This window comes from Salvelinus alpinus, chromosome 9 (assembly GCF_045679555.1).
Source record: "Salvelinus alpinus chromosome 9, SLU_Salpinus.1, whole genome shotgun sequence".
Classification (NCBI taxonomy): Eukaryota; Metazoa; Chordata; class Actinopteri; order Salmoniformes; family Salmonidae; genus Salvelinus; species Salvelinus alpinus.
The window spans coordinates 38101941-38129636 of NC_092094.1; the positions used below are offsets into that span (position 1 = coordinate 38101941).

General features: G+C 43.4%; 1 protein-coding gene across 1 annotated transcript; it reads left to right on the top strand.

The window, feature by feature from the left end:
- rspry1 (ring finger and SPRY domain containing 1) lies at window positions 1–27696 on the top strand. The gene is made up of 15 exons (XM_071416991.1): window positions 1–353; window positions 956–1400; window positions 2107–2159; window positions 10479–10591; window positions 23434–23560; window positions 24411–24469; window positions 24600–24666; window positions 24766–24897; window positions 24979–25094; window positions 25272–25415; window positions 25502–25613; window positions 25772–25874; window positions 26025–26177; window positions 26314–26418; window positions 26530–27696. The coding sequence occupies exons 2-15, from the start codon at window positions 1042–1044 to the stop codon at window positions 26624–26626; spliced, it is 1740 nt and encodes a 579-aa protein (XP_071273092.1). The 5' UTR covers window positions 1–353; window positions 956–1041; the 3' UTR covers window positions 26627–27696.

Here is a 27696-nt window from a genome sequence, read left to right on the forward strand (position 1 = left end):
GTCCTGGTGACAGCTGATCAGATGGGGGATAGCCGACACTACGGAACTAGCTAGCTAGCTATCAGTACAGCCGTCAACGAAATCAAACAAAGGGGTTTGAGGGCGTAACTGTTATACTCGATTAAATCAAGAAAGAGTGGATTAAATATGAACGTTAACTAGCTTGTTCTAGTTTGCCAGCTCGCGTTAGCAAGCTTATTTTTTTGATAGCTACCGTTATCTAGCAATGTAGGCTACACGTTAGCTAGCTAACCTAACGTAAACGCTATTTTCGTAAAGCTTTTGAGGCCTGTTCATCCTGACAATTTATTTTATAGTTAGTTAACCGAGGACACTACCAGCTCATTTGCGAGGTAAGTAACTTGCGAGCTATTTTTCGTTGCTGTACTAGAACCAACTAGCATCTCATGAGAGCCAACATTGGCTACGTAGCCTAGACCTATTTCTAGTTATCGTGTGGGAAATGGCTGTGAACTATTTATGTTAGCTTACTATCTGGCATCAACAGGTTAACGTTAGTGTTCTAATTTGGTAATCTAATTATACCTAGCTAGTTTAATAAAAGTTCTCAGTCAGATATAGTTAACTAACTACCTACAGTACAGGTAACTCATTAGCAATTTCAACATGGCTGTTACAGCCAGTCAATTTATCCTTGGCGTAAATTGGTCATAGCAAACTAACGTTAGTTAGCTAGCTAGTCAGCTACATTTCCCTGAAATATAACTGCCAAACAGCCGTCTATAATGTTAGCTAGTGTTGCTGATTAACATTACTAGCTAACGTTAGCTACATAATTTCATTTTGCAGAGTATTTTGTTTTTCTTAAACATGTAGCTAGCTATTCTTTCTATACATGTTATTTTACACAGGTTAGAGTTTGGGAAGTGCACGTGGACTTCCCACCCGCTAGGATGGTTTTTGCTCACTGCTGATCTGTGCTACTCCCTCCTAGCTATCTGCCATCCATCCGCAGCAACAGGATGACTGACGTCCCCATCCGAATCATCATGAGACGCCTCCACCAGGGCTCCAAATGATATGATAGTAGCTAGCTGGATTGCATTCTGTGCCAGCAGGAGCCTTGTGCAGGTTCTGCTGCTCTCATTGGAGCAGTTATCGCTACGGTTTTGGGAAAGCCTCGAGACATCCGGGACTATGGGAAACAGCTGCGTTTGTAGAGAAGAAAGTGACGTGGAGGATGGATCGGCAACTCGCAGGCAACTCAGGCGAGTTGATCACCCCGCTGCCGATCCCCCTGAGGCACGAAGCAGTCGGCCCCGGGACCCTGTCAGACCCCCACGGCGTGGCCGGGGACCCCATGAACCCCGCCGGAAGAAACAAAACGTGGATGGGTTGGTGCTGGACACACTAGCTGTGATCAGGACTCTAGTTGACAAGTAAGTGTTTGAAATGTAGTCTAATTCCCAACCAAGCTAGTGGACATGGCATGCATAATAAACGTTGCTTCCCTTCACAGGTCTTGTTAGGTGTCTGAACTGTAGTACAGTTTGTTCAGATTGTGCAGGCCCTTTGTTGGCACTTCAGACATTCACAGCACACACCTCTGTGGTCTTGAGATGTTTGAGGGGTGTGTAAACTCTCACACGGGATAGGCTTACATCTTGGTACAAGCTTGTTGGCCATTGAGGTGTTATCCTCCAGACAGCCTCTTCTGCTCCCTCAGAACCCTGTCAATAGTGTTTAGGCTGACCGAATGCTTCCTCAGAGCTATAGAGGTCTGGGTCTGATTTTACGCTCTAATGATGAAGGACTTGAACCTGTGAGCAGAGACAGATTCTTCTCTGGGATTATCCTTCAGGAGAAGTTACCAAGGGAGCATTAGGTCTGCTGTCATTGGTCAGATTTATAGGCAGGAGGAGGGAGGCCAATGTGCCAGCCTCTCTATCAGACAAAACAACATCCTCAACAGTTGCAGCCGCACACCCATCCATCGCACTGTTCCGCTCTGCCTCTAGCTTGTCATCTGAATTTCATAACTGCTTAGAGCAAGACACTTAACATTGCACCCACACATTACATGTGATGATTATTGAACTTCACTGTCACAAGATTCTCTGTTCACAATCACATTTTGTTTTTTAGCGACCAAGAGCCCCCCTACTCCATGATCACGCTGCATGAGATGGCAGAAACGGGTAAGACAAATGTCCTTATATGGTACTGTACGTGAGCATTGATGTAATACATGGATTTCATAAGTTTCTCAAGAAAGATTGTTAATTTTCTTCAGTATCAGATAGAACAGTAAGAGGAGCTCTGTCCTCTGTGGCTGTCTCCTGTGTCAAATTAAGTAATTAGTGTGTACTCTTGGCAGCTGTAACCTCTGGATATTGATAGAGTGGATCATAAGGTTTCCCAGGCTTTGCCAGTCATTACTCTCTGTTAAAGGCTCTTCTAGCCCACACAATGATACTAATGCAGGCTTCCCATTCCGTCTCTAAGGCAATAATGAAATGCCTTTGCGCCTGCCTATTAGTCATGACAATCTCACCTGATCCCACAGCAAGATTGTGTTCATTTTACATTGAGACTTGCTTGTAAAGTTTTACTATTCCCTATTAATGCTACTCGTTTTTGAGAACCAGACCCATAGTGCTAGAGCATGGTGCTAGTTCTTGTGGACAGTCAGTGGCAGGTCTGAGCCTCTCTTTAGCTGGTTTCAGAGGTGGATCTAGCGGGGCCTAACAGTCTTAACATCTGTATCCAGCCCGCCAGCTTGTCTCTCCTCTCGTTGCCCAGTCCCTCCAGGATTTCGTGACTTTTTTGTGATTTCTGTGGCCAAAAATGCTTGATTTAGTGGCATCTTTTCTGAAATTCCGAGCTACATTTTGCGATGTTTTGTTCACGTTCATTTCATATAAAGCAATAAAAAGTCATATGTGCTCAGTTTTAGGATGATTTTTAAGCAGAATACATAATACAAAAACAATTAGAAGCATTTAAAGTGCTCGATTTGTTTATTTTCAACATTTAAAAAATGCATTCCCCCATAATCTGTAGGTACTAAAAAATATTAAACTAGGACAAAAGAAACACCTGGGGTCCAAGCTTAAGACATATTATATCTCAAGGTCAACTTCCATGAAAACAATTAGAGACAAAGTGCTCTTTTGGGCTGTTTCTTTTTTTGAAGAAACGCAGCTCTTTTTCTGAACATAACGAGAGGTGAAAAATCGGAAAAATAACACTTGCATTAATTAATTAGATAAAATATATATCCGTGTGTCATTTATAATCCACTCACACACACCTCTCCTCTCCATCAGGCTTGGGGCATGCTATCAACACGAGATGAACCTCTCATTCACACTCTCTCAAAAAACAAATGGATTCAAAGCTGATCAATCGCTTTCAATTTGAGGATCAATATTTATTTAGCATAAGTTGTCTTCAAAATACTTGATTGTGATTTATTTTTATTTTTTTCTGAAAGGGTTTTAAGGGAGATAAAGAACAGAAAACGTAAAAATAGTATTGTGGTTGATATGTACTTTTAAAACAGTATTGCCATTTCTAAAAAAATCCAGGAAGATTGTGCTTTCGTGATCCATATTAAGTTTTACAGAGAGTTTAAAACGGCAAAGCTGACAAATTGCACTCAGTGCTTTGAGCAGCGCTCCCCATAGACATCCTGGGGAGAGCAGAATGCCAAACACCCTACTAAAGCCAAGGTTAGCGGAGTAAAAGTTTGCGTAAAACGCCACTCACCTTGATTCTTTCAGCGCTTGCCACAGTCTTTCCTGCTACCACTTCAGTCATGGTGATCTGCCGCTGCTGTGGGAACTGTTCTGACATTCTCATATGCTTTGCTGATTCGAAGTGACTGTTGATTGTCGACTTTCTCTTGTGTTCCAGCACAACGTTGCACGGAGTGCAAAACAATTTCCCACCACTTTCATGTAAAACATTTGGAAATTGTTTCCCACTTTAGCTGTTATTTTTGATGGCAAATGATTGATTTCTTTTCATTGTACTGCCTGTCAGCCATCAACAATCAGCCATCTTCGCACGTGAAAACACTGACAGGCCGTGGGGGGAAAACTTTGTTGACGTGTGGTTGGAGACGGCCATTTTCCACGGTATTTGGTCAAAATTACGAACCCGCTTTTGATTGGACCCTTTTATGCGCTAAAAGGGCGGGGATTGGTCAAAATTGCGAGCTTTCGCATAATATGCGCAGATTGTTGGATTTTGCATTGAATTTTGCGATTGCAGAATCCTGGGGGGACTGGTTGCCACAGCTGTGTACTGTTTACTTTATTTATAAGTGCATCTGTTGTTTTGATGGTTGAGAGAGACTGGTAGGTTTGGAGTAGGGCAGTCGGGTGTTGAGTCACTGCTACTGGGAAGGGTAGAATGTAGTTATTCCTGGGCCTGTTATCAGGAATAGAAGTGGGATATTTCTAATGTTACACACTGATGTTATGGATATCTGTAAAAGGATAATTCCCCGTTAACGGAATTGCGCTGAGACTCAGATTTTTCACTTTAAAATGTATGCCAAACAAAGTTGAACAAACCATCCAACTACACTACATGGCCAAAAGTATGTGGACACCCCTTTAAATTAGTGGATTCCGTTATTTCAGCCACACCCGTTGCTGACAGGTGTATAAATTGAGGACTCAGTGACTTTCAACGTGGCACCGTCATAGGATGCCACCTTTCCAACATGTCAATTCGTCACATTTCTGCCCTGCTATAGCTGCTCCGGTCAACAGTAAGTGCTGTTATTGTGAAGTGGAAACGTCTAGGAGCAACAATGGCTCAGCCGCGAAGTGGTAGACAAGCTCACAGAACGGGATAATAATCTGTCCTAGGTTGCAACACTCACTACCGAGTTCCAAACTGCTTCTGGAAGCAACGTCAGCACAAGAACTGTTAGTCAGCAACTTCATGAAATGGGTTTCCATAGCTGAGCAGCTGCACACAAGCCTAAGATCAAAATGCGCAATGCTAAGCGTCAGCTGGAGTGGTGTAAAGCTTGCCGGCTTTGGAATAATGATCTGGCGCTGTTTTTCATGGTTCAGGCTAGGCCCCTTAGTTCCAGTGACGGGAAATCTTAACGCTACAGCATACAATGACATTCTAGACGATTCTGTGTATCCAACTTTGTGCCAACAGTTTGGGGTAAGCCCTTTTTCAGCATGACAATGCCCCTGTGCATAAAGTGAGGGCAATACAGAAATGGTTTGTCAAGATCAGTGTAGAAGAACTTAACTGGCCTGCACAGAGCCCTGACCTCAACCCCATCGAACACCTTTGGGATGAATTGGAATGCCGACTACAAGCCATCAGTGCCACTAATGCTCTTGTGGCTGAATGGATGCATGTCCTCGCAGCAATGTTCCAACATCTAGTGGAAAGCCTTCCCAGAAGAGTGGGGGCTGTTATTGCAGCAAAGGGGGGACCAACTCCATGTTAATGCCCATGATTTTGGAGTGAGATGTTTGACGAGCAGGTGTCCACATACTTTTAACAAATTACACTGAACATTTGACAAAAACACATTTGTTAACAGAATTTCTGTAAAATCTCCCTCAGATTTTTTTATGTACCACGTTTACCAAAAACTCTAAATATTTGCTCTGAATTAAGATTCAAAGATGTCTGCAGAAGGAATGGGGTGTCAGCTATGAAATGACACCTTGACTTATTCAACTACAGTAAGTAAAGTGGATTTACAGACGTTAACAGAATTACATCACAGGTCCCTGATCTGTACTATACAGAAATGCGTAATTATGGATATGAATGTCATTCTCTTCATGGTGATATAGCCTGAATAGTAGGGCCCTATAAATTCTGCGTCGCTGTGAACGTGGACAGAATCATGTAATCCAGACATTTTAAAACGGAATTCAACAATATTCTTTTAAATTATTGAACTTAGTAGGAAATCAATTAAATGTATTGAACTTATTAAAACATTTATTAATATGCCTAAAATAATCATAAGCCATGAACAAAATGCATCACTGATTCCTATTTTCCTTCAACTTTCTGAAGAGTTAATGCGGTAATGCCCCTGTCTTTGTGGGCACATTTCTCTACCACTTTGTGTAGTCGTTAGCAATAAGTTTTCTGGTAGATGGAAAGGCTTTCTCAAAAACCCTCAATTAATTGTTAACTGCAAAGTAGCCTGATATCATAATTATTTGCATCAATAAGTATCTTGCTGGTGGGCAGTTGAATTAGGGTATCAACACCCCAACAACAACAACAACAAAATTCCAGACCTTGTGGTCTCCTGATGGGGTGTAAGCATTGTTGCGGACTTAGAACATCCAGTTTTTGTTTTTCTTCTTGCAGATCAGTGGGACGCTAGAAGATCTACTTCTGTTTGCACTCCAAAAGGTCCCAGCTACATCACAAATGGTTGTTTTGTTCGATAAAGTCCTTTATATCCCCAAAAACTCAGTTTAGCTGGCGCGCTTCATTCAATAATCCACCGGTTTCCCTCCTTCAAAACGCATACAAAATGAATCCCAAACGTTACCAATAAACTTCTCCAAATAAGTCAAACAACGTTTATAATCAAACCTCAGGCACCCTAATACGTAAATAAACTATCAAATTTAAGACGGCGAATCGTTATTGTTATTACCGGAGATAAACAATGTACGCGCATTCACCAGAACGTGTAACAAACACTACAGCCAAAATGGGAGCCACTTACAAAAACTACAAATTCTAGCTAATTTTTCCAAAAACAAGCCTGAAACTCTTTCTGAAGACTGTTGACATCTAGTGGAAGCCCTAAGAACTGCAATCTGGGAGGTTTTCCCTTCATATTAAAAATGACAGCCATAGGAATCAATGGTGGGATGAATTTTTTTTCATTTTTTTTCTGGATAGTTTGTCCTTGAGTTTTTGCCTGCCATATCAGTTATGTTATACTCACAGACATTATTTTAAACGTTTTAGAAACTTTAGAGTGTTTTCTATCCAAATCAATTATATGCATATCCTAGCTTCTGGGCCTGAGTAACAGGCAGTTTACTTTGGGCACGCTTGTCATCCAGATGTCAAAATACTGCCCCCTAGCCCAAAGAGGTTAAAGTATGATTTTGAGAGCAAAAAAATGGAGAAGAAACGAAACCTGGGAAAAAGCCCAGGAGAAAGCATAATTAGGATTAAAAATAAACTGATGTAGTAGTACAGGGATAGGCAACTGATGGCCTGCGGCCCCCCTTTTTGTAGACCGCGTCTACATTTTTGTATTTTATGAACTCAGTCGGTCTCAACTTACTGTTGAGCGTTAGAATAGTAGAATACACAAGGTGCAATTTCGAAATGTTGTGCATCATCAGTTTTTCTCTCTGTCAGTCACTAACCATATTTACATCCACAGCGTTTATGCAAGTGAAGTCATTCTGTATAAAAAATTAATTAAAAGATCACGACAGCTGTGATGGAAACACAGTTTTGGTACAATTTGATAAATGCCAAAAAGATAATTTGTTTGTTGGACATGGTGAGATCCAACATAATTTCGCTTGGGGACCCCAAAAAGCTAGAGCCAGCTCTGACTGCATGCATGGGTATGAATGTGGGTACACAGACCGACGAGCAACTGCAGCCCCCTGACGAGCCACTGTGGTCCCCCACCCTATCAAAGTTGCCCATCCCTTTTTATAGGGCTCTAGAATAGGTACACAAAAGTAAGGAGGATATTGCATACTTCTATTCTTCACACTGGCTATTATTTTAATGAGCTCTGCCCCAAAAAACACCTAATTTGGTTGGTTAGGACCAAACCTGAACCAATCATAGAGGTCTGTTTCACAAGTTTGGACATCAAAGTACAGCACAGTAGAGCTCAGTATAGTACAATACAGTACATTATACTGTACTCATCAAGTGTAGTGTTGTCACGATACCAGAATGTACTTCGATAACAGGTTTAGTGATACTCAATGCCAGAATTATACCACGGCAAAAAAAGAAAGCATATTATATAAAAAATATAAACGCAACGTGTGAAGTGTTGGTCCCATGTTTCACAAGCTGAAATAAAAGATTCCAGGAATGTTCCATATGCACAAAAAGCTTATTTCTGTAACATTTTGTGTATATTTTTTTTTACATCCTTGTTAAGTGAGCATTTCTTCTTTGCTAAGATAATCCATCCACCTGACAGGTGTGGCATTTAAAGAAGCTGATTAAACTGCATGATCATTACACAGGTGCACCTTGTGCTGGGGACAATAAAAGGCCACTCTAAAATGTACAGTTTTGTCACGCAACACAATGCCACAGATGTCTCATGTTTTGAGGGAGCGTGCGATTGGCATGCTGACTGCAGGAATGTCCACCAGAGCTGTTGCCAGATAATTTAATGTTCTCTACCATAAGTCGTTTTTAGAGCATTTGGCAGTACCTCCAACCGGCCTCACAACTGCAGACCATGTATAACCACGCCAGCGCAGGACCTCCACATCTGGCTTCTTCACCTATGGGATGGTCTGAGACCAGCCACCCGGACAGCTGATGAAACTGGGTTTGCACAAACAATTTCTGCACAAACTGTCAGACACCGTCTCAGGGAAGCTAATCTGCGTGCTCATCATCCTCACCAGGATCTTGACCTGACTGCAGTTCGGCGCCGTAACCGACTTCAGTGTGCAAATGCTCACCTTCAATGGCCACTGGCACGCTGTAGAAGTGTGTTCTTCGGGCCTCCTGAGTGACGCAGCGTTTTAAGGCACTACAGTCCCGGGTCTGATCCCAGGCTGTTTCACAGCCGACCCGGGAGACCCATTTGGCCCAGCATCGTCCGGGTTAGGGGAGGGTTTGGCCGGCCGGGATTTCCTTGTCACATCACACTCTAGCGATCCCTTGTGGCGGTCCGGTTGCCTGCAAGCTGACTTCGGTCGCCAGCTGGACGGCGTTTCCTCCGACACATTTGTTGCGACTGGCTTCCGGGTTAAGAGAGCAGTGTGGCTGGGCAGGGTTGTGTTTCAGCGGTAGCATGGCACTCGACCTTCGCCTCCCGAGTCCGTAGGGGAGTTGCAGCGATGGAACAAGACTAAATACCAATTTGGAATTGGGAAGAAAAAGGAGTAAAAAACATGTGTGCTCTTCACGAATGAATCCCGGTTTCAACTGTACCGGGCAGAAGGCGTGTATGGTGTCGTGTGGGCGAGCGGTTTGCAGATGTCAACGATGTGAACAGAGTGCTCCATGGTGGCAGCGGAGTTATGGCATGGGCAGGCATAAGCTACAGACAACGAACACAATTGCATTTTATCGATGGCAATTTGGATGCACAGAGATACCGTGACGAGATCCTGAGGCCCATTGTTGTGCCATTCATCTGCCACCATCACCTCATGTTTCAGTATGATAATGCACAGACTCATGTTGCAAGGATCTGTACACAATTCCTGGGAGCTAAAAATGTCCCAGTTCTTCCATGGTCTGCATACTCACCAGACATGTAACCTATTGACCATCTTTGGGATGCTCTGGATCAACGTGTACGACAGCGTGCTCCAGTTCCGCCAATATCCAGCAACTTCGCACAGCCATTGAAGTGGAGTGCGACAATATTCTACAGGCCACAATCAACAGCCTGATCAACTCTATGCGAAGGAGATGTGTTGTGCTGCATGAGGCAAATGGTGGTCACACCAGATACTGACTGGTTTTCTGAACCACGCCCTTACTTTTTATTTTAAGGTACAGTATCTGTGACCAACAGATGCATATCTGTATTCCCAGTCATGTGAAATGCATAGATTAAGGCCTAATGAATTTATTTAAATTGACTGATTTCCTTATATGAACTAACTCAGTAAAATCTTAGAAAATGTTGCATTTGTTTTTGTTTAGTGTAGTTTGCAGGGGTCTTCACTTCAATTTTGTGTTTTAAGGTATTAGAAATACATCAAGACTTAATCTGGTCGATATTTTCTAGGAGCCCTTTTCTATCTGTTTGAGCCTTTGCTTCTTCCTAATTTTTTGTAAAATGGATATGTATATGGATTCATTTCTCAATATTGATGCTTAGCTTTCATTTGACACCCAATTTCATATACTCCTATGAGCTGTTGCTGTTCATGGGTCCTTTTACATGGAAATGTCCAAAAGACATCCATCTGCCTTATGTGCTGCTGTTACCACAGAAGTTAAAGTTGAGTTACATAGTTTTATCACAGGGAAAGGTTAGAAATTATTCAATTATTTTGAGTTAAGGATGGCTAGGGGGAAGAGAAGCCAAAATAATACCTCACTTTCCACCAAATTCAACAGTAATTGAGTTTCAGTTTCTGGCCAGTTGAGTGATGCACAACAAAGCCTCCAAGCAGACGTGCTTAGACGCTAAACCTCAGACTGCACATATCTGCATCTAGTGTGACAACTACAAAGAGGCTGTTAATTAACCAGTTTTGCTGTCCCCTGCTAACCTCCACCTTTCCCCCCTACCCTACCCCCTGTGCCACCCTAAGATGACGGCTGGTTGGAGGTGGTCCAGTCTCTGATCCGGGTGATACCGCTGGACGACCCACTGGGACCAGCTGTGATTACCCTGCTGCTTGACGAATGCCCACTGCCCACCAAAGTGAGTACTAGTTACCATCTGGGTCTCGTCTGTGTAATGCCTCCAAGATCCATCTTCCTTGCCTAATGCCTACACAAAACTCAAATTCAAAGCTCAACTTCCCAAAGCATGGCCATCCACTCTTAGACACTCATTGATAGCAGCTGATTACAACACACCAAGCTCATGTTCCAGTAGGGGTGTGGGGATTGATAGTTACTAAAAATAACTAGGGTTGAGGAGTGATGTTGCCACTACGGTGCATTTGTAAGAATGCAGGAATGATGGTTGGAGACAAGGTTTCCAGTTCAGGGTACTTATTAACTAACTAAAAAGCACAATACAGGCACATGGGGGTAGGATGTAGATTTGATGGCTTGTTAGGCCAGTAGGTAAGTTTGTGATACAAGTTATGATATGAGGTTGTGGTTCTGGGGGTTATAAAATGGAGATACTAACACATGTTAACATATAATCATGACTGACAAGTGCAAATGGATAAGAAATTGAAAAGTATCAAACAAACTGAGGATATACAGTGCCTTTGGAAAGTATTCAGACCCCTTTACCTTTTCCACATTTTGTAAGGTTACAGCCTTATTCTAAAATGGATTAAATCCCCCCATCAATCTATACACAATACCCCATAATGACAAAGCTAAAACAGTTTTTAATAAATTTTTGCTAATTTATAAACATTTAATAAAGTATTCTTACCCTTTACTCGGTACTTTGTTGAAGCACCTTTTGGCAGCGATTACATTCTTGAGTCTTCTTGGGTATGACACTACAAGCTTGGCACACCTGTATCTGGGGAGTTTCTCCCATTCTTCTCTGCAGATCCTCTCAAGCTCTGTCAGGTTGGATGGGTAGCGTTGCTGCACAGCAATTTTCAGGTCTCTCCTGAGATGTTTCGATCGGGTTCAAGTCTGGGCTCTGGTTGGGCCACTCAAGGACATTCAGAGACTTGTCCCGAAGCCACTCCTGCGTTGTTGGCTGTGTGCTTAGGGTTGTTGTCCTGTTGGGACTGGAGCAGGTTTTCATCAAGGATCTTTCTGTACTTTACGCCGTTCATCTTTCCCTCGATCCTGACTAGTCTTACAGTCCCTGCAGCTGAAAAACATCCCCACAGCATGATGCTTCCCCGTTGGATGGTACCAGGTTTCCTCCAGACGTGACGCTTGGCATTCAGGCCAAAGAGTTCAATCTTTGTTTCATCAGACCAGAGAATCTTGTTTCTCATGGTCGAAGTCCTTTAGATGCCTTTTTGGCAAACTCCAAGTGGGCTGTTGTGCCTTTTACTGCACAACAGTGCAGTGATTGGTGGAGTGCTGCAGAGATGCTTGTCCTTCTGCAAGGTTCTCCCATCTCCATAGAGGAACTCTGGAGCTCTATCAGAGTGACCATCGGGTTCTTGGTCACCTCCCTGACCAAGGCACTTCTCCCCTGATTGCTCAGTTTGGCCAGGCAGACCGCTTTAGGAAGAGTCTTGGTGGTTCCAAACTTCTTCTGTTTGAGAATGATAGGGGCCACTGTGTTCTTGGTGACCTTCAATGCTGCAGACATTTTTTGGTCCCATTCCCGGATCTGTGCCTTGACACAATTCTGTCTCGGAGCTCTATAGACAATTCCACCGAACTCATGGCTTGGTTTTTGCTATAAACCTGTTTTCGCATTGTCATTATGGGATTTTGTGTGTAGATTGCTGATATTTTTTTATTTAATCCATTTTAGATTGAGACTAATGTAACAATGTGGAAAAAGTCAAGGGTCTGAATACTTCCCGAAGGCACTGTATATACAAAGGTATGTGGACACCCCTTCAATGAGTGGATTTGGATATTTCAGCCATACCCGTTGCTGACAGGTGTATAAAATCGAGCACACAGCCATGCAATCTTCATAGACAAACATTGGCAGTAGAATGGCCTTAAGAGCCCAGTGACTTTCAACGTGGCACCGTCATAGGATGGCACTTTTCCAACAAGTCAGTTTGTCAAATTTCTTCCCTGCTAGAGCTGCCCCGGTCAACTGTAAGTGCTGTTATTTTGAAGTGGAAACGTTTAGGAGCAACAACGGCTCAGCCGCGAAATGGTAGGCCACACAAGCTCAGAAAACGAGACCGCCGAGTGCTGAAGCACGTTAAAATCGTATCTCGGTTGCAACACTCACTACTGACTTCCAAACTGCTTCTGGAAGCAACGTCAGCACAAGGACTATTCATCGGGAGCTTCATGAAATGGGTTTCAATGGCCGAGAAGCCGCACACAAGCCTAAGATCACCATGCGCAGTGCCACGCGTCACCTCTAGTGGTGTAATGCTTGCCGCCATTGGGCTCTGGAGCAGTGGAAATGCATTCACTGGAGTGATGAATCACACTCCCCCATGTGGCAGTCCGACGGACGAATCTGGGTTTGGCGGATGCCAGGAGAACGCTTCCTACCGAAATGCATAGTGTCGTGGCAATTTCCTGTATTACCAAATGAGGAGAGTTACAAATCACACACCAGTCAGAGTTATACTTAAATGTCATCTTTAATAATATGTGAGCTTTAAAATCGCCCTTTGACTCTCAGATCAATTCAGTGTCTATAATGAATTCTGAGAGTGCCTACAAAATAATTTTACTTGAGAAAGGAGTATCCCATAGCCAGATAGCATTAGCTATAAATTATTGTTCAGTTTGGTCTCTAAGACGAGGTTCTAATCTCGTTCCTGGTACTTCATAGTACCAAAACATTACCTCATCCAAGGCATAACTCAATTGTCAACTCTATATTCTCCCATCTCAAGTAAACCCCCTCTTCTCCCCACTCCTGGACAAGCTCACTGAGGGGAGTGACTTGCGCACAGACATTGTGGAGCCAAGAGATAATTGGTTCCCCCTTAATCACGCCATCCCTTCACATGGTTTAACAGATATTTGTGGCCTGCTGGAGGTCATTTTGCAGGGCTCTGGCAGTGCTCCTCCTTGCACAAAGGCGGAGGTAGCGGTCCTGCTGCTGGGTTGTTGCCCTCCTACGGCCTCCTTCACGTCTCCTGATGTACTGGCCTGTCTCCTGGTAGCGCCTCCATGCTCTGGACACTACGCTGACAGACACAGCAAACCTTCTTGCCACAGCTCGCATTGATGTGCCATCCTGGATGAGCTGCACTACCTGAGCCACTTGTGTGGGTTGTAGACTCCGTCTCATGCTACCACTAGAGTGAGAGCACCGCCAGCATTCAAAAGTGACCAAAACATCAGCCAGGAAGCATAGGAACTGAGAAGTGGTCTGTGGTCACCACCTGCAGAATCACTCCTTTATTGGGGGTGTCTTGCTAATTGCCTATAATTTCCACCTTTTGTCTATTCCATTTGCACAACAGCATGTGAAATCTATTGTCAATCAGTGTTGCTTCCTAAGTGGACAGTTTGATTTCACAGAAGTGTGATTGACTTGGAGTTACATTGTGTTGTTTAAGTGTTCCCTTTATTTTTTTGAGCAGTGTATATATATATATATATATTTTTTTTAATATATATTTATTTGGAATAATGACAGTTTTAATAATACTGAATGAACAGTTTTATTTTAACTTAATATAATACGTCAATAAAATCAATTTGGTCTCAAATAAATAATGAAACATGTTCAATTTGGTTTAAATAATTCAAAAACAAAGTGTTGGGGAAGAAAGTAAAAGTGCAATATTTGCCATGTAAAAAAGCTAACGTTTAAGTTCCTTGCTCAGAACATGAGAACATATGAAAGCTGGTGGTTCCTTTATAACATGAGCCTTCAATATTCCCAGGTAAGAAGTTTTAGGTTGTATTTATTATAGGAATTCAAGGACTATTTCTCTCTATACCATTTGTATTTCATATACCTTTGACTATTTGATGTTCTTTAGGCTGGCAATACTATAGTGCCTATATCTCGGGAGGCTTGAAGCCATAAACAGCGCAATGCTTGAAGCACAGCGAAGAGCTGCTGGCAAATGCAGGAAAGTGCTGTTTGAATGAATGCTTATGAGCCTGCTGCTGCCTACCACCGCTCAGACTGCTCTATCAAATCATAGACTTAATTATAATAACACACAGAAATACGAGCCTTAGGCCATTAATATGGTCAAAACCGGAAACTATCATTTCGAAAACAAAAAGTTTATTCTTTCAGTGAAATACGGAACCGTTCTGTATTTTATCTAACGGGTGGCATCCCTAAGTCTAAATATTGCTGTTGCATTGCACAACCTTCAATGTTATGTTATAATTATGTACAATTCTGGCAAATTTAATTACGGTCTTTGTTAGGAAGAAATGGTCTTCATACAGTTCAACGAGCCAGGAAGCCCAAACTGCTGCATATACCCTGACTCTGCTTGCAAAGAACGCAAGAGAAAAAAATAAATTCATGTTAGCAGGCAATATTAACTAAATATGCAGGTTTAAAAACATATACTTGTGTATTGATTTTAAAGAAAGGCATTGATGTTTATGGTTAGGTACACATTGGTGCAACGACAGTGCTTTTTCAAGGATGCACTTGTTAAATCATCACCCGTTTGGCTGTGATTTGAGGATAATTTACAGGCACCGCATCGATTATATGCAATGCAGGACAAGCTAGATAAACGAATAATATCATTAACCATGTGTAGTTAACTAGTGATTATGTTAAGATTGATTGTTTTTTATAAGGTAAGTTTAATACTAGCTAGCAACTTACCTTGGCTCCTTGCTGCACTCGCGTAACAGTTAGTCAGCCTGCCACGCAGTCTCCTCGTGGGGTGCAATGTGTTTAATCGGTGTCCAAAAATGCTGATTACCGTTATGAAAACTTGAAATCGGCCCTAATTATTCGGCCATTTTGATTAATCGGTCGACCTCTAATCTCAACATCAACTGTTCAGAAGAGACTGCATGAATCAGGTTTTCATGGTCAAATTGCTGCAAAGAAACCACTACCAAAGGACACCAATAAGAAGAAGAGACTTGCTTGGGCCAAGAAACGGGAGCAATGGACATTAGACCGGTGGAAATCTGTCCTTTGGTCTGATGAGTTCAAATTTGAGATTTTTGGTTCCAACCGCGAGACGCAGGGTAGATGAACAGATGATCTCCATGTGTGGTTCCCACTGTGAAGAATGGAGGTGTTATGGTGTGGGGATGCTTTGCTGGTGACACGCTGATGTTATTTAGAATTCAAGGCACAGTTAACCAGGATGGCTACCATAGCATTCTGCAGCGATACACCATCCCATCTGGTTTGGGACTATCATTTGTTTTTCAACTGGACAATGACCCAAAACATACCTCCAAGCTGTGTCAGGGGTATTTGACCAAGAAGGAGTGTGATGGAGTGCTGCATCAGATGACCTGGCCTCCACAATCAGCTGACCTCCACCCATTTGAGATGGTTTGGAACCGCAGAGTGAAGGAAAAGCAGCCAACAAGTGCTCAGCATATGTGGGAACTCCTTCAAGATTGTTGGAAAAGCATTCCAGGTGAAGCTGGTTGATTGTGCAAAGTTGTCATCAAGGCAAAGGGTGAATACTTTGAAGAATCTCAAATATATTTTGATTTAAACAAATAAAGAATTGGTTACTACATGATTCTATATGTTATTTCATAGTTTTGATGTCTCCCCTATTATTCTACAATACAGAAAATAGTACAAATAAAGAAAAACCCTTGAATGAATAGGTGTCCGAACTTTTGACTGGTACTGTACAATAATGCAAAGTACTCACTTTCAGTCACGCACAACATGGAAAGGAAAAGTTGGCCACCACAAGCATTCGCCAACAAAAATAAGAAAGACTGGAGGGAGAAACTGCTGCTTAAATAGTAAAAGGTTCTAATTAGGGATATTAGTCGCTTAGCCGCCCAAAATACATTTGACCGGTCATGCTTATCACTCTATAAGTGAATTTGCATTATTTCGTTCAATTAAATTGGTGCCAGAATTGAACAAATCTCGTCACTCATAAAACAGGAACAGTGTCTTGGTTGACCGGAATTATTATTTAGTCGAAAATAGTAATGTACAGTGACTTTAAAGTAGAAAGTACCTTTCGTACCTCAACTAATGGCTGTCTCTAGTCAGTGATCCGCGAGCAAGCCAGAGCGGAGACTCGTTGCTAAGCAACTCCGAAGCAGGCTGCAGGGAGCAGCAATGAAAGAGGAGCAGCACGAAGCAGCTAAGAACAGCTGTGCCAGCAACCAAAGTTTCACAGCATTTCTCTCCTGTTCTACTGTTCATATCTACTTTTTTAGATTGTCCAGAAGCCAAAGGCACAATCCTAGTCATATTAACAACCCATCTAATTTGTTGCATATTTACGTTTTCCCTCTTTCTAAGTTTCTAACGGAGACGTTCATCACTCTGTCACATGAAACGGCTCTCATCAGGTGCATCTTTTAGAACAGTGTTTTCCCACATTGTAATTTAGGAAATGTTTGTAAATGATGTATTACATTCTCTGCTTCATTACAATAGTTGCATGTTTAATAATATGAGAGGATAGGCTTGCTATAGTCACTTTTTTTTAAAGCTAATAATGAAAACAATTCAGTTACTTCCATGCATAGTATTTTCGGGTTAAAGTATTTTTAAGCCTTGATACAATTGAGACATGGATTGTGTATGTGTGCCATTCAGAGGGTGAATGGACAAGAAAAAATATTTTAAGTGCTTTTGAATGGGGTATGTTGGTAGGTGCCAGGCGCACTGGTTTGAGTGTGTCAAGAACTGCAATGCTGCTAGGCTTTTCACGCTCCATCGATTCCGGTGTGTATCAAGAATGGTCCACCACTCAAAGGACATCCAGCCAACTTGACACAACTGTGGGAAACATTGGAATCCACATGGGCCAGCATCCCTGTGGAATGTTTCGACACCTTGTAGTGTCCATGCCCTTGATGACTGCCACGGTTGGCAGTCATCAGCTATCCTTTAGCTCGAAAAGCTATCGCCAGTTTTGTACAACGCGACTCAGGCCAGAGCATACCGGAACTATTTTCTCTCCATATCCCCGGATTTCTACCGCAAGCTCTGGACATTTACACCTGGATCTTGCAGCTAGCTAGCTGCTATCCGAGTGACTATTGGCTAACGTCGGTCCTGGAGCAAACATCAATTATTCCGGAGCTAGCCAGCTGAAGAGTTCCATCAGCCACTCCTGGGCTACAATCACCTATCCGAACCTGTTTTACTGCCAATGCGGAGCCCCCACCGGGCCTTCATGACTGGACTACCGACGTTATCTGCCCGAGGGAGTTATCCAACTGGCCCCTCCGTCGCGACGTAACCTGAACGCCCATCTGCGGCCCGCTATTCGTTAGCTGTCTTATCGGCTGCTATCTGAATTAGGTCTATCGGACAATTTTCTTAGGCCACTATAACTATTTCGCCAATTGGATTGGTCCCCTCTACCACACGGAACCCCACTAATCTACCAACGGAAACGCACGAGGTGGCTAAAAACAGACCTCCATCCTCTGCCAGCTTGCTACCCATGGCCCGGCTAGCTGTCTGAATCGCCGTGACCCCAACCAACCTCACTACTCACTGGACCCTTATGATCACTCGGCTAAGCATGCCTCTCCTTAATGTCAATATGCCTTGTCCATTGCTGTTCTGGTTAGTGTTTATTGGCTTATTTCACTGTAGAGCCTCTAGCCCTGCTCATTATACCTTATCCAACCTTTCAGTTACACCACCCACACATGCGATGACATCACCTGGTTTCAATGATGTTTCTAGAGACAATATCTCTCTCATCATCACTCAATACCTAGGTTTACCTCCACTGTATTCACATCCTACCATACCTTTGTCTGTACATTATACCTTGAAGCTATTTTATCGTCTCTAGAAACCTGCTCCTTTTACTCTCTGTTCCGGATGTCCTAGATGACCAATTCTCATAGCTTTTAGCCGTACCCTTATCCTACTCCTCTTCTGTTCCTCTGGTGATGTAGAGGTGAATCCAGGCCCTGCAGTGCCTAGCTCCACTCCTATTCCCCAGGCGCTTTCTTTTGATGACTTCTGTAATCGTAATAGCCTTGGTTTCATGCATGTTAACATTAGAAGCCTCCTCCCTAAGTTTGTTTTATTCACTGCTTTAGCACACTCTGCCAACCCGGAAGTCCTAGCCGTGTCTGAATCCTGGCTTAGGAAGACCACCAAAAACTCTGAAATCTCCATCCCTAACTACAACATTTTCAGACAAGATAGAACGGCCAAGGGGGCGGTGTTGCAATCTACTGCAGAGATAGCCTGCAGGGTTCTGTCCTACTATCCAGGTCTGTCCTACTATCCAGGTTCTCTCCAGACCTGACTGCCCTTAACCAACACAAAAACATCCTGTGGCGTTCTGCATTAGCATCGAACAGCCCCCGTGATATGCAACTTTTCAGGGGAGTTAGAAACCAATATACAATGGCAGTTAGAAAAGCCAAGGCTAGCTTTTTCAAGCAGAAATTTGCTTCCTGCAACACAATCTCCAAAAAGTTCTGGGACACTGTAAAGTCCATGGAGAATAAGAACACATCCTCCCAGCTGCCCACTGCACTGAGGATAGGAAACTCTGTCACCACCGATAAATCCACTATAATTGAGAATTTCAATAAACATTTTTCTACGGCTGGCCATGCTTTCCACCTGGCTACCCCTACCCCGGTCAACAGCACTGCACTCCCCACAGCAACTCGCCCAAGCCTTCCCTATTTCTCCTTCTCCCAAATCCAGTCAGCTGATGTTCTGAAAGAGCTGCAAAATCTGGACCCCTACAAATCAGCCGGGCTAGACAATCTGGACCCTTTCTAAAATGATCTGCCGAAATTGTTGCAACCCCTATTACTAGCCTGTTCAACCTCTCTTTCGTGTCATCTGAGATTCCCAAAGATTGAAAAGCAGCTGTGGTCATCCCCCTCTTCAAAGGGGGGGGACACTCTTGACCCAAACTTCTACAGACCTATATCTATCCTACCCTGCCTTTCTAAGGTCTTCGAAAGCCAAGTCAACATACAGATTACCGACCATTTTGAATCCCACCGCACCTTCTCCGCTATGCAATCTGGTTTCAGAACTGGTCATGGGTGCACCTCAGCCACGCTCAAGGTCCTAAACGATATCTTAACTGCCATCGATAAGAAACAATACTGTGCAGCCGTATTCATTGACCTGGCCAAGGCTTTCGACTCTGTCAATCACCACATCCTGATCGGCAGACTCGATAGCCTTGGTTTCTCAAATGATTGCCTCGCCTGGTTCACCAACTACTTCTCTGATAGAGTTCAGTGTGTCAAATCGGAAGGCCTGTTGTCCGGGCCTCTGGCAGTCTCTATGTGGGTGCCACAGGGTTCAATTCTTGGGCCGACTCTCTTCTCTGTATACATCAATGATGTCACCCTTGCTGCTGGTGAGTCTCTGATCCACCTCTACGCAGACGACACCATTCTGTATACTTCTGGCCCTTCTTTGGACACTGTGTTAACAACCCTCCAGACGAGCTTCAATGCCATACAACACTCCTTCTGTGGCCTCCAACTGCTCTTAAATACAAGTAAAACTAAATGCCTGCCTTCCCGTCCAACATCACTACTCTGGACGGTTCTGACTTAGAATATGTGGACAACTACAAATACATAGGTGTCTGGTTAGACTGTAAACTCTCCTTCCAGACTCACATCAAACATCTCCAATCCAAAGTTCAATCTAGAATTGGCTTCCTATTTCGCAACAAAGCATCCTTCACTAATGCTGCCAAACATACACTCGTAAAACTGACCATCCTACCGATCCTCGACTTCGGCGATGTCATTTACAAAATAGCCTCCAATACCCTACTCAATAAATTGGATCACAGTGCCATCCGTTTTGTCACCAAAGCCCCATATACTACCCACCACTGCGACCTGTACGCTCTCGTTGGCTGGCCCTCGCTTCATACTCGTCGCCAAACCCACTGGCTCCAGGTCATCTACAAGACCCTGCTAGGTAAAGTCCCCCCTTATCTCAGCTCGCTGGTCACCATAGCAGCACCCACCTGTAGCACGCGCTCCAGCAGGTATATCTCTCTGGTCACCCCCAAAGCCAATTCCTCCTTTGGCCGCCTCTCCTTCCAGTTCTCTGCTGCCAATGACTGGAACGAACTACAAAAATCTCTAAATCTGAAACTGGAAACACTTATCTCCCTCACTAGCTTTAAGCACCAGCTGTCAGAGCAGCTCACAGATTACTGCACTTTACATAGCCCATCTATAATTTAGCCCAAACTACCTCTTCCCCTACTGTATTTATTTATTCAATTATTTTGCTCCTTTGCACCCCATTATTTCTACTTTGCACATTCTTCCACTCCAAATCTACCATTCCAGTGTTTTACTTGCCATATTGTATTTACTTCGCCACCATGGCCTTTTTTTGCCTTTACCTCCCTTATCTCACCTCATTTGCTCACATTGTATATAGACTTTTTATTTATTTTTATTTTTACTCCATGTGTAACTCTGTTGTTGTATGTGTCGAACTGCTTTGCTTTATCTTGGCCAGGTCACAATTGTAAATGAGAACTTGTTCTCAACTTTTTTTAAATTTATTTATTTATTTATTTTAATAAATTTTACCCCCTTTTCTCCCCAATTTTCGTGGTATCCAATCGCTAGTAATTACTATCTTGTCTCATCGCTACAACTCCCGTACGGGCTCGGGAGAGACGAAGGTCGAAAGCCATGCGTCCTCCGAAGCACAACCCAACCAAGCCGCACTGCTTCTTAACACAGCGCGCCTCCAACCCGGAAGCCAGCCGCACCAATGTGTCGGAGGAAACACCGTGCACCTGGCCCCCTCGGTTAGCGCGCACTGCGCCCGGCCCGCCACTGGAGTCGCTGGAGCGCGATGAGACAAGGATATCCCTACTGGCCAAACCCTCTCTAACCCGGACGACGCTAGGCCAATTGTGCGTCGGACCTCCCGGTCACGGCCGGCTGCGACAGAGCCTGGGCGCGAACCCAGAGACTCTGCGCCACCCGGGAGGCCCAACTTGTTCTCAACTTGCCTACCTGGTTAAATAAAGGTTACATTTAAATAAAATTTAAAAATAAATAATTGAGGCTGTTCTGAGGGCAAAATGGGGTGCAACTCAATATTAGGAAGGTGTTCCTAATGTTTTGTACACTGTGTGTACTGTGCCTTCAAAACGTATTCACACCCTTAGATTTTTTCCCACATGTTACGTTACAGCCTGATATTAAAGTTGATTAAATATATATTTTTTGTCACTGGCCTACACACAATACCCCATAATGTCAATGTGGATTTATGTAAAAAAATATATATATAAAAAATGTATTCATAATTAATAATTAAAAATGAAAGGCTGAAATGTCTTGACACAATACATATTCAACCCTTTTGTTATGGCAAGCATAAATAAGTTCAGGGGTAAAACATTTCTTAACAAGTGACGTAATATGTTACATGTGTGCAATAATAGTGTTTAACATGATTTTTGAATGACAACCTTGTCTCTGTCCCCCACACATACAATTATCTGTAAGGTCCCTCAGTTGAGCAGTGAACACTGATTCAACCACAGAGGGAGAATACCCAATGCCTTGCAAAGACAGGCACCTATTGGTAGATAAAAATACAAAAATCAGACATTGAATATCCCTTTGATCATGGTGCAGTTATTAATTACATTTTGGATGGTGTACCAATACACCCAGTCACTACAAACATACAGGCGTCCTTACTAACTCAGTTGCCAGAGAGGAAGGAAAAAGCTCAAGGAGTTCACCACGAGGCCAATGGTGACTTTAAAACAGTTAGAGTTGATAGCTGTGACAGGAGAAAACTGAGGATGGATCAACAACGTTGTAGTTACTCCACAATACTAACCTAATTGACAGAGTAAAAAGAACAAAGCCTGTACTAAATAAAAATATTCCAAAACATGCATCCTGTTTCCAACAAGACACTAAAGTAATACTGCAAAAAAATGTGGCAAAGCAATTTACTTTTTGTCCTGACTACAAAATGTTATGTTTGGGGCAAATCCAATACAACATTACTGAGAACCACTCTCCATATTTTCAAACATAGTGGTGGCTGCATCATGTTATGGGTATGCTTGTAATTGTTAAGGCCTACGGAGTTTTTCCGGATAAAAAAAAGAAACGGAATGGGGCTAAGCACAGGCAAAATCCTAGAGAAAAGCCTGGTTCAGTCTGTTTTCCACCAGACACTGGGAGATGATTTCACCTTTGAGCAAGACGACAACCTAAAACACAAGGACAAATCTACACGAGTTGCTTTCCAAGAAGACGGTGAATGTTCCTGAGTGGCCGAGTTACAGTTGACTTAAATCTACTTCTAAAATTATGGCAAGACCTGAAAATGGTTGTCTAGCAACGACCAAAAACTAATTTGATAGAGCTTGAATATTTTTTTAAAGAATAATGGGGAAATGTTGCACAGGTGTAAAAAGCTCTTAGACTTACCAAGAAAGCCTCACAGCTGTAATCACTGCCAAAGGAGCATCTACAAAATGTTGACTCGGGTGTGATTACTTATGTAAAATAGATTTTCTGTATTTCATTTTCAATAAATTTTGCTAACTTTTCTAAAAACATGTTTTCACTTTGTCATCAAAGGGTATTGTGTGTAGATGGGTGAGGGAAAAAATAATACACTTTGAATTCAGCCTGTAACACAACAAAAGGTAGAATAAATCAAGGGGTATGAATACTTTCTGAAGGAACTGTATTATGAAAGAAAAGACTATATGAAGTTTCAATAGATTTCAAGAGACATTGTTTTCCTGTGTTGGGCGTTCAAAACAGTGCTTGTTTCCCCTCCTTTGTCAGGATGCTCTACAGAAGCTGTCCGAGATGCTGAGCTTGAGTGCCACTGTGGCCCGCCAGGATGCCATCATCCCTTCTAAGCACCGCAACACTACTGCTGTACTGGGCTGCCTGGCTGAGAAACTGGCTGGTAAGTGTGGATGCAACCTGATCTCCTTCATTCTCTTACACACACACACGTTTGTTTTACTATCCATGAAGGCACAATTGATTCCCATTCAAAATCCTATTTTTCTTAACCTAACCTTACCTAACCCTAATTGTAACTTTAAACCCTTAAGCCTAAAAAAATATTTTTCCTTGTGGGGACTGGCGAAATGTCCCCACTTGTCCAAATTCTACTTGTTTTACTAAACTTGATGACTTCTGGTCCCCACAAGAATGGTAAAATCAAACCCCAGACACACATACACACACACACTCTTGAACTCACATAATCAACAGTGAAAAATTAAAATGCTCTCAAGTGCCACAGGTTATTTGACCCTAGTTCCCCAACCAGTATTTGGCATACCAAACGGTCATTGTGAACTGAAAGAGCTAATCCTGCAGGTTTGAGTTGTATGCTTGTCATGACACGGCCTAAATGCTCTGCCTTTGCTCTGACAGTTCTGCTGAGCCTGCAGCACTGGGCTGGGGAGAGGGTGGCCAGGGTGAGACAACTCAGTCTGTCTGACATACCCAACAGAGGTTGCCTCTACTATTCAATGTCTGTTTGTTTACACCCCAAACTTTGAATTACACTTTGTCTTTCTCTGGAAGCGTTGTGTTACTGTTTTTCTTTGTATTATTTTTTTTTAACTCGGTATCGTTGGGAAGGGCTCGTAAGCAAGCATTTCACGGTAAAGCCTACACCCATTGTATTCGGCGCATGTGAAACATATTATATATAATAATTTTTGTTGGGGGGTGCAATCCTGTACCTTTACTGTGGCCCTTAGCGTTGTTCCTTCACCTAACGCCCACTCCACATGTCTCAGGTCCAGCCAGCATTGGACTCCTGAGCCCTGGAACCCTGGGGTACCTGCTGGAGAGCCTGGTGAGACCACAACAAACATGTAGAACCACACAAATGCTGTTGCGCTGTCAATAGTCATATACTTGGGTTACATGTCATTTTTCTGTAGAATGAGGCCTTGTCTAATTTATCTGAACATCTCTGTTCCCAGAGTTCTGAGGCCCATCCTACTGTAATGCTCTTTGCCCTCATAGCCTTGGAGAAGTTCTCACAGACCAGTAAGTTTGTCCCCTTATCCTGCACATCCTTCTGAAGGTTGCTATGCTATCCCATTGGCCACAAAACGGACTAGTAACTGTTATATTTCCCTGTTGCAGGTGAGAACAAGCTAACAGTGTCTGAGTCGTGTATAAGTGACCGACTGGGGGTTCTGGAATCGTGGGCTGACCACACAGACTACCTGAAGCGCCAGGTCGGCTTCTGTTCCCAATGGAGCCTGGATAACCTCTGTGAGTAGTAGGCTACATCATGTTAGGGAGGACAGTTCTCATCCACTGACTGTTAATATTCCCTCTATCCTGTCTCCTCAGTCCTGAAAGATGGCCGTCAGTTCACCTACGAGAAGGTGAACTTGAGCAACATCAACGCCATGCTGAACAGCAACGACGTCAGCGAGTATCTCAAGATCTCTCCCAGTGGACTGGAGGTGAGGGGGCATCTCTCTGTAACACGCCTGACAGAGCAGTGTGACTAGAATGATCCCTGTTGCGCACACAATAAATGATTATACTTTGTTTGTCATGCTAAATGCCAGTATTACACTGATCAGTATCATCTTGTTCCATAGAGATAATGGATCTGCCCTTTTCTCCCCTCTCCCAAGGCGCGCTGCGACGCGTCCTCCTTTGAGAGTGTCCGCTGTACCTTCTGTGTGGACTCAGGCGTGTGGTACTATGAGGTCACAGTGGTCACCTCCGGGGTCATGCAGATTGGCTGGGCCACCAAGGACAGCAAGTTCCTTAACCATGTACGTGCTTACATGCTGTACTGATACACACAGCAAGCAGTGTTTATTTCTGCTAGAGACTGAATGCCATAATGTGTGTTTTTCAGGAGGGTTATGGGATAGGAGATGATGAATACTCATGTGCATATGATGGCTGCAGGCAGCTAATCTGGTACAACGCTCGCAGTAAACCACACTCCCACCCCTGCTGGAAAGAGGGTAAGTGCATCCCAAACTCCATACAGTTTCATGTTGTAGCTCAGAGGCAGGCTGTAATGGGGAGATGTCTGTCAACACCTCGGCTTACACACATTTGTTACCGAACTACTGTCTCTTACAAGCATATGCTTAAGCCTTACACTTTCTTTGATCTGTAGGAGATGCCATAGGTTTCCTACTGGACCTCAGTAAGAAGCAGATGCTTTTCTACCTGAATGGACATCAGCTCCCCTCAGAGAAGCAGGTGTTTTCCTCTGCAACGTGAGTATACACACCCTGCTCCTGCTTGCTCTATTTTCTGGCCATAATCCAAAGTGCACCCCACACAAGTATTGACATACTGTACATTTCAGTAACTCACTGCTATGTCCAATATCCTCATTAGTCTTCCTACTTCCTTTCTTTTTCCAGGTCTGGCTTCTTTGCAGCAGCAAGTTTCATGTCCTACCAACAATGTGAGTTTAACTTTGGGGCGAAGCCCTTCCGCCATCCCCCGTCTGTCAAGTTCAGCACCTTCAATGACTTTGCCTCACTGGCGTCTGATGAGAAGATTATCCTTCCCAGGTAAGTCTGAGCTAATGTAGCCTTGGGCAAAATGGTTAGGCTTGAAATGATCACTCTAGTTGAACAGGACAACTGCACATTATGTGAACTCCCATGTACCATTTAGTGACTGTTTGTGCTTGTGTGTGTTCCTCAGACACCGGCGCCTGGCCCTGCTCAAGCAGGTGAGCATCAGAGACAACTGCTGCACCCTCTGCTGTGACCAGATGGCCGATACAGAGCTGAGACCCTGCGGACACAGGTACAACAACTTCCCTCTCTGTTTCACCCCTTGTACCTGTATTGAGTATCTATCCATTTGCCTGTGTGTTACGGCTCCTTACGTGGTCTCTGTGTGTGTTTGTATCCTTAGTGGGATGTGTATGGAGTGTGCCTTACAGCTGGAGACGTGCCCGTTGTGTCGCCAGGACATCCTGACCCGTGTCAGACTCATCTCACACGTGTCCTGACACATCACCTTCAAACCAGGACATGAACGCTCCTCCCCTCCTCCTATCACCTTTATCCCAGTAATCAACCAGACCAATAGGACTGTGAGGCTGTGCCAGGGTTCCTGATCAGACCCTGGGCCTAATGTGAGGAGGGAGTGATGGGACCTGACAGAGCTCCAGGAGAGATACAGTGTGGGGGATAGTGTAGGGAGAATAGGACAAGGAGTGGTAACCTTTTCTTCTGCTGCACTCCATGGAGCGTTCTCTCTGTGAGGAGATGGGGCCCCACATCCCGTCTGGGAGCAAAAAAGTGCTTGAAGACTGAGGGGGCAGTGGGAGGAAGACAATTAGAGACATTACCAGGCAGCAGCATTTCCAGAATCACCCCATCAATCTTAATGTCATAAACTCAGTGTCTGCACATGGATCTGCCTAATGTTCCCTCCCTTAGCCTCTGGTCAATGTGTCCTGTGTATCTCTGCTCAGAGGTTTTACATGTATCTGTGATTCTCTTGTTTTATTCTGACTAAACGTAAAGGCACAACAACGAAAAGACAGCCTTGGTTGGCTCAGTTGGCTGTGACAATGATGTTAAGGCCCTGCTCGATCATACAATACTAACTGAGCACAGATTTGTGTCCCTCTCTCTACTTGAAGCATTTCTGGGTTGATTGAGTAACCATGCTGTTATAAATGAGATTGAACATTTTATGAAATAACTGTTATTCAAAATACTATTATATTTATCTACAATTCAAACAAAATGTAATGAAATTGGGGTTATTGAAATCACAGCTAATCACATTTTATTTACGGGGTTATATGAAGTGGTTGTGGAAAATCAGAAGGTACTACATCTCGATCAATACTAATGACTGCATTTGGCCACAGTGTGTATATATGGAGGACCAGTTGTCTCCAGTTCATTCCTGACAATGAGTTAGTTATGGAAGAAATTACGAGTTAAAAGTTCAATTGTATCTGTCTTTAATGGAGTAGCCCCAGGGGTCACAAAGATGTGATTTACTGAATAATCATTGTTTTCTGGGTTATGATAATTGTAATAAATGTATTGTGTTGCTTGTCAA